This window comes from Leptodactylus fuscus, chromosome 1 (genome assembly GCF_031893055.1).
Source record: "Leptodactylus fuscus isolate aLepFus1 chromosome 1, aLepFus1.hap2, whole genome shotgun sequence".
Taxonomy (NCBI): domain Eukaryota; kingdom Metazoa; phylum Chordata; class Amphibia; order Anura; family Leptodactylidae; genus Leptodactylus; species Leptodactylus fuscus.
This window is the reverse complement of record NC_134265.1, coordinates 201592458-201603520: the sequence shown is the minus strand read 5'-3', so window position 1 is coordinate 201603520 and position 11063 is coordinate 201592458. Positions and strand designations below refer to the sequence as shown.

The 11063-nt window shown below is 40.9% G+C and overlaps 1 protein-coding gene across 2 annotated transcripts in view; it reads right to left on the bottom strand.

The window, feature by feature from the left end:
- Positions 1 to 3393: 3393 nt before the first annotated feature.
- JSRP1 (junctional sarcoplasmic reticulum protein 1) overlaps positions 3394 to 11063 on the bottom strand; it is a 194869-nt gene continuing 187199 nt past the window's right edge. For both annotated transcript variants that reach the window (XM_075282343.1, XM_075282334.1), the window contains 2 exons: positions 7068 to 7138; positions 3394 to 4459 (listed from right to left, as the gene is read on the bottom strand). In XM_075282343.1, the coding sequence (XP_075138444.1) occupies positions 3827 to 4459; positions 7068 to 7138 (704 nt within the window). In that variant the 3' untranslated portion in view covers positions 3394 to 3826. The remainder of the gene's footprint in view (positions 4460 to 7067; positions 7139 to 11063) is intronic.

Here is an 11063-nt window from a genome sequence, read left to right as displayed (position 1 = left end):
TTTGTTAACCGGATGTTTCCTGACATTTCTAGCTGGTGCCACAGAAAATCACACCAAATTTCTATCCAAATTGTACATAAACCTTATTTTGTATGATTTTATTAAATAAATCTTCTGTGATCAATAGTGACAGTACTTAGTGCCTTGTTATTTGAGTGTTCACTTAACATCATATAACCATGCATTAACATGACTGAGGATCTCAGTCTTTGTGTGTGTTGTATTTACTGGCTTGATCATCATTGCGGGTGAGGGATGTTAGCATCATAGTTATATGTGATAACAGAGTCCTTCTCCCGGCATGAAATTCAGGCTGGTAATGAAAGGTAACACTATAATGCAGTTCCATCTGTCAATCAAGTGCAGTTTTTCCATAAATACTACCGTGGAATGCCCAGGCTCAGGATTAATATAGTTATTTCTATGTGTCAATCAGTTGTAAAATTAAAACCACAGGTGTGGTGAATAACACTGAATATTTCATTACAAATATATATATACTGTATATATATATATATATATATATATATATATATATATATATATACAGAACAGCCGAGACCCAAATCTAATCCCTGTCCCCCAAAAGAAAACACAAAATTGCCTGATTATTAGGGTAAAAAATTGGCTGGTCACTATGGAGTTAACAGAACATTCTTTGCATTTTCAATATGCTCTATATCAAATAGCATTTCTGATGACTTGCTTCTGGCAGTCAAGCTTACAGATGCTAAACTGTTCCATCTGTGGGAAATGAAATTCCTATATCCAGTTGTGAAATTACAGCAAAACTATGAATTTAAAATGGCTGTTGAGTTTTATGCTTGGATTTTTCTGCTAATAATATATTAAAACAGTGTTTCCCATTCCAGTCCTAAAGGAGCACCAACAGGTATTGAGAATTCCCTTAAAGAGGACCTTTCATGGGTTTGCGCACAGGCAGTTCTATATACTGCTGGAAAGCCGACAGCGCCCTGAATTCAGCGCACTGTCGGCTTTCCCGATCTGTGCCCCGGGTAAAGAGCTATCGGTTCCGATACAGTAGCGCTTTACAGTCAGAAGGGCGTTTCTGACACTTAGCCAGGGACGCCCTTCTGCCCAGCAGCGCCTATCGTGCTGTAGAGTGTGAGCGAGGAGGAACGCCCCCTCCCTCTCCTGATAATACTCGTCTATGGATGAGTACTGTGAGCAGAGGGAGGTGGAAGTTCCTCCCCGCTCCACAGTACAGCACGATAGGCGCTGCTGGGCAGAAGGGCGTTCCTGACTGACTGTCAGGAATGCCCTTCTGACTGTAAAGCACTACGGAACCGGACAGATAGCGCTTTACCCAGGGCACATATCGGGAAAGCCGATAGTGCGCTGAATTCAGCGCACTGTCGGCTTTCCAGTAGTATATAGAACTGCCTGTGCTCAAACCCATGAAAGGTCCTCTTTAAAGGAGTTGTCCTACAACGGTAATTAATCTCCTAACTACAGGATAGGTGACAAATACCTGATGGCCTCATGGCTAGGATATCTACTGGAGATGAGCGAGTACTATTCGAAACTCCAGTTTCAAATAGAACGCACCCATAGGAATGAATGGAAGCGACCGGCATGCAGGGGGTTACGTGGCTGGCCGCCGGCATGCAGACTTCCATTCATTCCTATGGGTTCGTGCTATTCGAAACTGGAATTTCGAATAGTACTCGCTCATCTCGCAAATCTACTGATCACTAGAACTGGGGGTCCAAGCTCCTTTCCTCCTTAGTCTGCGGTGGCAGTGAGAAGGAGCTTGAATGAAGTGGTGGTAGCATAAGGCCATTCATGGCCTATGGTGCTGACATAAACAGTTATGAATAAGGTGATAAATGTCATTGTGGAACTGCGTCATGGATACATGAGAAATGATGATGAACAATTTGTATGAACTTTTACAAACTGTTTATTTGATGAATGTCTGGATATCTCAATATTGTGCTAATGAAGAATTGATGTTTGATAAGCAGTTTATTTTAACACTGTACAGATGATTGCTGTCAATAGGATAAACAGAATAGCAGTTTTGTGGTTATGACACCATTTAATGGTTAACTGAAATAAAAAATGTTATAAGGTGAGCTTTTGCAGCAACTTGATGACTATTATACCATGCCAAATGAAGAGACCTGAGTAGTCTCAAAAGCTCATTCTCTAACATCTTTTATTTCAGTGAGCCATGAAAGAGGACCTTTCACCACTTGGGGCACATGCACTAGAAAGCCGACAGTGTGCTGAATTCATGTTCTTTTCATGTTCTGTGATAGTCAGTCAGGAACGCCCTTCCTCACACAAGCGCCTATAGCGCTGTACTGTGAGAGCGGTGAGGAACGCCCTTCCAGTACTCATCTATGGACAAGTACTATCAGGAGGGGAGGAGGCGTTCCTCCCTGCTCTCACAGTACAGCGCTATAGGCGCTACTGTGAGGAAAGGCGTTCCTGACTGACTGAAAGAGCTACGGTACCGGCACCGATAGCTCTTCACCCGGGACACAGAACATGAAAGCCGATAGCGCGCTGAATTCAGCGCACTGTCGGTTTTCTAGTGGTATATAATACCGCATGTGCCCCAAGTGATGAAAGGTCCTCTTCAAAATGTATCCTAGCTGCAAGACTGCTAGTTTGTTTCTTTTACTGAGTGAATATCATAACCTTTCAGTCACTTTACCTCCAAACTTGCTGTTTCTAGTGATGGGGATTAATGCTTTCAATTCTAAGAGGTCTGCAAGATAACTGAGATCATTAGATTGTTCTAGTACGCATTAATAATTCTTACTGATAACAAATATTTATTCTTATTCATATATTTGTTTTTTAGATTTTTGCCTTTCCCTGGATTAACACACCATGGAAATCATAGATGAACTACGCAACAGTAATGTTTGCAAAATAGTCCTTTGTAAACTAAATTCTTTAGGCTATTATGAGGTTTTCCATGTGAGCAAACACATTTTTCCTTCCTTTGTATCATATCAATAGAAGTTGACGAATAACCAAGGATAAAAACTCAGATATAGTGGTTTACTGTTTAAGTGTCCTACTGTAAAAAAAACTAGGAAAATTGTAGGACAGAAAGAAAAATATTGAAAGCAAAGTAATGCCTAACATTATTATTATGATAAAACTGTCCATGCAGCAGCGGTACAGAGCAGTACAATATTTATATAACCCATGCTACTGGAATTTGAAAGTAGTTTCAGATCTTGATGACCCCTGTCAGGGTAAGTTGATTTATTTTACATGTGGCCATTTTACTTTGAGGGAACACTGCACACAAAGCAACTCATATTGTTAACACTGTCCCAAAAGCCATTTCTTTAAAAAATGGAAGCCCATAGATATTTTTTATTACATGAAAAACCGACAAAAACAAACTTATTTTAATTTGAGGATTTAATGATTTTTATAATCTTAAAATCTAATTAGTGTTGTGCTTTGGTTCACAAGTCTCATTTATAAATTAAAAAATACCATACATACATAAACTATTACAGACACTACTAGGTTCTGAATGCATTCAACCAAAAGACAAGCATGGGGTTTGGTTCACTGGTGATATTGATAGACGTTTATAATATCCCTAGAGAAGGCGATAACTGCTTTGTTCTCTAGCTCACATCTCTGTTTTCTAGTCTTTGGATAATTCTACATTTACATGTACCCAAGCTACTGCCTTTCAGTCACAGAACAAATATGTTGTAATGTGTATATATATATATATATATATATATATATATATATATATATATATATATATATATATACATATATATATATATATATATACACACATGCATAACAAGATATATTAACCATGGTGGTGTGAATCATGCTTCCTCTTGTAGTCCTTTTCATGGTGATACTGCTTAAATCCCTTGCTCTCCTTATCATCTCTTCTTTCCTTGCCCTGTTTAAAGAATTTATTTTGCTCCTCCTTTTCCTTTCGGTATGACTTTCCAAAATCCTGTTTCTTAGAATAGTCATGTTTCTTTTCATCATATTTTTTCTGATAGTTTTTTTCTTTGTGTGACTTTTCTTTGGATTCTGCAGAATGCTTGATAGGTTCTTTGGTTTTTTTATGAAATGGAAATACATCCCTTTTTTGAGAACCATCTTCACTTGCTATTCGTATTTTGCCAACTTTGGCTTCCATGTATTTACTTTTGGCCTTTAAACCCCATTTTTCAACCGGCTTTTGACTGTCTTTTCTTGTCTCTTCTTTCTCATAGTGTGGTGGTTCTATTGCTACTACATCTTCCTCAGTATCGATTGTTTCATCCATTTCTACACTGGTTGCTTCCTCTTCTTCAACTACAGGTGGTTCTGCTTCTTCTACCATTTGTAGGTCAGATTCTTCAATATTGGGATTTTCTGGTTCTTCAACTACAGGCAATTCTGGTTTAGATGAACCAAACCAAGATTCAAAAAACCATGCTGCTGACTGACAGGAAGACATTGTTACATATCAAATATTTTCATTTATTTGACATGATATACATGAAAGGGAAAAGAATAAAACAATAAAAAATTAAGGAACACAAACTAAAAATGCTTTAAAAAGTGCCATCTAGAGATGAGTGAACTGGTTTAGGTTAAACAAAATTCTACCCAAATTTTCCAAAAGTTTGTGCTCGTTCAAACACAAAACTTTTGGTGTTCATTACCTGTGAAATGGAAGTGAAATTATTATACTCTGTACTATACTATTATACTCTCTTCAGACCCCAGACTAAAATAGGTGTGGCTCAGGGAAGGTGTAGAAAAAACCCAAACAAACATTTATACTCATCAGGCATCCTTGTGGGATCTGGCTCCCTCACTTGTTCCTCTTCTGGCCTCATCCAGCCACCTGGGTGACATTATGCACCCGGGGTCATCCCTGGGGACTGTGAGTGAGCCTCAGTTATCACAAGGGGTACACCAAGTGTCAGGACATTGGTACGCCGCATGTGATCGCTGTGTTCCAATCTCTGGCCTCAGTGGTGACCCAGGGTGCATGATGTCACCCAGGAGGCTGGAAGAGACCACAAGAGGACTGAGAGAGAGTGCCAGACACAAGAATGTGCAGAAGAGGTGAAGGAAGTGCTGTTTCGATCTGGTTGGATCTCGTCAGAATAGAATACAGAAACTAGTTTGGCTAGGTGAGAGACTATAGGCCAGGGTCAGGGCCTGTTTGGAGTCTGTTCCTTTTGGAATAGATATACTAGTTTGGCAATAATCCCGCATCATGGTATCAGGCTGTCTGAAAAAGCAATGCCTGATGTTTAAGGGGGCTGTCCTAGAGGCAGCAAAAAGAAGTTTTCCTAATTACATCCTTGAAAACAGATTTGCATATTCCCCAGAATCCCCCAGTGGAGCATCAATGGCTTGTAAGTCTCCATACGCCTGCAAATGGCACTCTCCTTAAGGAGTTTTCTTAGTCCCTAACCCTAGTCTGTAGTCTCTCACCTAGCCAAACTAGTTTCCCTATGCTGTGCTTATGAGATCCAACCTGATTGAAACAACAGTGCACAGTTTGGAGTCTATTCCTTTTGGAATAGATATACTAGTTTGGCAATAATCCCTCTTCATGGTATAATGCTGTCTGAAAAAGCCATGCCTGATGTTTAAGGGGGCTGTCCTAGAGGCAGCAAAAAGAGGTTTTCCTAATTATATACAGGAAAACAGATTTCCTAATTAAACGTGTTGTATTTTTATTAGTGGCAGTTACATAATTGTTGTGCCTATGCTGAATGTGTAAACTGGCAGTGGTGTCTAGCTATGAGGCAGAATATTTTTGCCAACTGAACTGAAAAGATGATCTGTAGTGATAATCTAAATAACATTAAGTCTCTCATTTTGCAAAGTTATTACTAAAGGCCTAACTTTAAACAAGAAACATATCCATTACATGTGGAAGGGCAATTTTATGGCTGCAAATGTTCATTCCATTAAAATTTCAGTAAGCACAAAAATAAGTCCAGTGAAAGATCAAACAAAAGGAGTGCAGGGGGCATATTTGTTGGGTTCACCTGTGAAATAATTGTGAGACTGTATACCATTAAGCCACATTGTTGGCTAAAATGCATCATGCATAAGGTTTCCACTGTTACCTTAGCTCTAACTTGAACTCCAATTTCTCAAAAAACCCCACTATGTAATACAATATTGCCATCAGTGGCATAGCTAGGAATGACTGGACCCCAAGGTGAACATTTGACATGGACCCACCCCACAACCCCCACCCCCACCCAAACCGCATTCCTGCACACACTATTATGTATAGAGTCCCTGGCACACACTATTATGCCCTATAGTGGCCTCTACACACACAATGATGCTCCATAGTGGCCCCTGTACACAGTATTATGCCCTGTTATGAACAACCCATGAACAATTATTATACCCTGGGGTCTTTTCAGAGTCCCAGGGGAGGATCCAAATATAAAAAACAATGTTACTTACTACTCCCTGGCTCTGGCACACTACCCACTACTTTCAGCTATCTTCAATGGTGGACCAGACGTCACGTGAGCCAAGCCTGCAACACGATGCATAAGGATGCTGGTCTGGCCTGCTGACATCTGGAACGTCACCAAATAGGGCCACAGAGTAAGTAACAGTGGTTTTTATGTTCCCTCACCTTCCCTGACCCTTTGATCATTATACTCTGGGGTCAAAAAGACCCCAGAGTATATTGATAACAGTGTTTGTGGGCCCACGGCCTTACTGATCCCCGCTTCTGCTCACAGCCGCCTCCGCTTCTGCAGAAGGGAAAGCTCAGGCGGCTGTGAGCAGGAGCGAGGATCGGTAAGTAAATAGGGTCCGTTACCTGCTGGCGAAGGCGGAAGCGCAGGCGGCTTGAGTTTGAAATATGGGCAATTTTGTCATATATATATATATATATATATATATATATATATATTTTTTTTTTAATTTACCTTTTTTGGAACCCATATGGTAAAGGAAACCCACTTGCGTGTTAAAATATAAATGGATAGCTTTCCAAGTGTACTTAGGTGTCGCTAAAATTTCCATTAATTCTTATTTTCATTCAACTAGGTTCTCACCGGCTCATCACTTTCTTCAGGTGTGGTCCAGGCTTCAGCTTCTACATCTGCTAAGTCATCATCAACAGCATCTGAGAATTATACAATAAGTCTAAACAAACTCTGCGTTTTATAAGACAACATTATAGAAACTCAAATTATAAAAGCTTCTGAACTGGCTTCTCCCTCAAAACAGGCCTAATTTTTTTTTAACAAGATTTATTTACTTTTCAAATATATAAAACAATAAAACACTGTGGACAGTAGTATGCTTTCCAGGGATAGGCCCACAATATTAGATCAGCGGGGAATCAGCACTATAAACAGTGAAAATGCACAGCTCCTTCAGCTGATCAGCAGGGGTGGCAAGCAACGGACCCCACAATTTAATAAATGTTGGCATGTTCTAAAGATAGTTAAAGGGGGTTGTCCAGGCAAAAATGGACAAACCTTTTAAAGTTTAAATAAGATGGGGACAGTAAAAAAAATAAAAAAAATAATAATATAATGAATACTCACCTGTCACCGATGCCTCCTACGCCTCCCAGTACATCTGCTTCAGCAGCGTCTTCCAGTGTTGTGCTGAAACTACTGATTGGCGGATAACAAAGAACCCGAATGTGACATCATGGGTCCTCTTGTTGAGGCTGCTGATTGGCCTCAGCGGTCACATGAATGCTCAGGATGACACCAGAGCAACGGGAACAGGAGTATGCTTTTTTTTTTTTTTTTCACTGCCCCAGCAGATTTAAACTTTAACCCCTTAGCGACCTTTGACGTACTATTACGTCATGGACGCGAGGTACTTCGCGCACCATGAAGTAATTGTACGTCATGGTGATTCCGCCCGCTCACTAGCTGAGCGGGCGGAATCGGAACTGAGTGATAGCTGTTACTGACAGCTATCACCCTTTTCCATAACCTCCGGTCGGTACTTTTACCGATCGGAGGTTTTAACCCTTTGATTGCGATGGTCAAACATGACCACCGCAAACAAAGGGTGCCGCGATCTCTCCCCCCCCCGCCGGCACCCCCCGGACCGAGATCGGGGGGTGCCGGTATCTGTAGTACGTAGTCTGGGATCTGGTAGTGACCCCAGACAGCCCTGAGCACTCACTTACTTACCTGGTGCTCCCGGCGTCTTCTGGAAGTGAGCTGTCCCGTCCGCACAGCTCACTTCCTGTGTCTAGAGTGAGACACGTGCAGGCTGTCACTGCAGCCTGTGTCTCAGTCTAGAGTAGAGAATCAGTGATGCAATCTTCACTGATCCATGTGTCCCATAGGGACACAAGAACAAGTAAAAAAAAAAGTGTAAAAAAAAAATAAAGTATTTGAAAACAATTAATAAAGTTATAAAGTCCCAAAAATCCCTTTTTTCTATAAAAAATGAATTATGTAAAAAAAACACAAAAAATTAATAAAAACAATACATATTTGGTATTGTCGCGTCCGTAACAACCTGTACAACAAAACTGAAACAATATTTAATGTACACAGTGAACGGCGGGAAAAAATAACGGAAAAAACCCGCCGGAAGTAGTGATTTTTCGCCATCTCACCTTACAAAATGTGGTATAAAAAGTGATCAAAAAGTCATATGCACCCCAAAATAGTACCAATAAAATGCACAGGTTGTCCCGCAAAAAATAAGCCCTCAACCAACACTGTCAAGCGAAAAATAAAAATGTTACGCCTCTCAGAAGATGGCGATGCAAAAATCACTGATTTATGTCCCCAAATGTGTTTTTGTTCTGCAGACTTAGTATCGCATAAAAAAATAACATAAATGAGGTATCGCCGTAACCGTACCAACCCGCAGAATAAAGGTCACATGTTACTTATACTGTACGCTGCATGGCGAAAAATGTAAAACTCAATACCAGAATTGATTTTTTCTCTTTTAAATCCAGCAAAAAAAAAGTTAATAAAATGTAATCAGTAAGTTTTAGGCACCCCAAGATGGTGTCATTACAAAATACATCGCATCCCGCAAACAACAAGCCCTTATATGGCCACGTCAGCAGAAAAATAAAGAAAATATAGCCTCTACCAATGTGAAGACAAAATCACGCAAAATCGCCAGATCATTAGAACACAACTGGGTGCGGCAGGCAGGGAATATATAAGCTGTGCAAGCGAATATCAGGGGACACCCTATATTTACAGCTTATGAGGGAAAATATACCAGAAGTGACCCCCAAAGTGACCCCAGTGTGACTCCCCCAATCATAGGAGCTACTGGGGGTACAGTAGGGAATTTAGTGTCTGCAATGTCCTCCGCACCGCTTATATATTCCCTCTTCGCCATCCGCTGTGCAGTCACGTCCGGGATACTAATACTACACTACACCCCCTGATAAATTCTTTTAGGGGTGCAGTTTTCAAACTGCGGTCACTCCTTTGGGGAATCCACTTTTCTGGTACCTTACAGGCTCTACAAACATGACATGGCGTCTAGATACCAAACATCTGAATCTGTACTCCAAAAGCCGCAACGCGCTCCTTCCCTTCTGCCCCCTGCTGTGTGCCCAAACTGCAGTTTATGCCACATGTATGACACTGGTGTAACCGGGGTAATGTCATATGTGAGTATAAACTGATATTAGGGCACATATATGACACTGGTGTACCCCGGATAACATACGTAATGTCATATGTGGGTATAAACTGATATTAGGGCCCAGCCAGACACAGAAGGGAAGAAGGTTATTTGGTTTTTGGAGCACAGACTTAGACGGTTTGGTTTTTGGATGCCATGGCACTTTTGCAGAGACTCTAAAATTTCCCCTACAAAATGGGGTCACTTCTTGGGGAATTCCAGTTTACTGGCACCTCCAGGGCTCTGCAAAAACAACATGGTGCCCAGGAAGTCCCTCTAAATCTGTACCCCAAAAGCTAAAAAGCGCAGTGCTCCTTCCCTTCTGAGCCCTGCTGTGCGCCCAAGCAGCAGTTTATACCCACATATATAATTTTTTTGCCCCTCGGGAAGGCCCACTTAATAGTTTTAGGAGTGCAGGTCTCTGACAACACAAAGTGGGTGCAATGCATTGGATACCAAAATGGCATATTTCTTTAAAAATTTCAATTTTTGGGAAGCATTTTTAGTCTCAAAATCATAATACCCCTTGATATATTCCTTGACGGGTGTAGTTTCTAAAATGGGGTCACTTTTGAGGGGTTTCTATTGTATTGATACTTTAGGGGCTCAGCAAATGCGACATGGCACCTCAAAACTATTCCAGCAATATATGCCCTCCAAAATCCAAATAGCGCTCTTTCCATTCTGAGCCCCAACATGTACCCATACAGCAGATTATGATCCCATATGGGGTATTGCCGTGTTCAGGGGAAATTGTGTAACAAACTGTGGGGGGCTCTTAATTCTCTAACTACTTGCAAAAATTAAAAATATGGCGCTAAATGGACGATTTATTGGAAAAAAAGTAATTTTTCATTTTCACATCTCAATGGTAAAAAAATCTGTGAAACACCTGTAGGGTCCAAGTGCTCACTAAACCCCTTGATAAATTCCTTGAGGGGTCTAGTTTTCAAAATGGGGTCGTTTTGGGGGGGGGGGGTTCCACTGTTCTAGCACTTCAGGGGCTCTCCAAATGCAACATGGTGCCTGAAACAGATTTCAGCTAAATTTGCCCTCCAAAATCCCAATAGCGATCCTTCAGCTCTGGACTTTACAGTGTGCCCATACATCACTTTACATCCACATGTGGGGCATTTCTGTAGTTGGGGCAAAGTGCTTGACAATTTGTGGGGTGCATTTTCTTTTTTAACCCCTTGTGGAAATGCATAATTTGGGGTTAAAGCTACATTTTATAGCAAAAAATGTCACTTTTCCTTTTGTTGGGCCAATTCTGTTACACTCCTGTGGGGTCAAAGGGCTCACTAAACCCCTTGGTAAATTCCTTGAAGGGTATAGTTTCCAAAATGGGGTGACATTTTGGGGGTTTCCACTGTTTTGGCACATTGGGGGCTCTGCAAAAGGGACATGGTGCCTGAAAA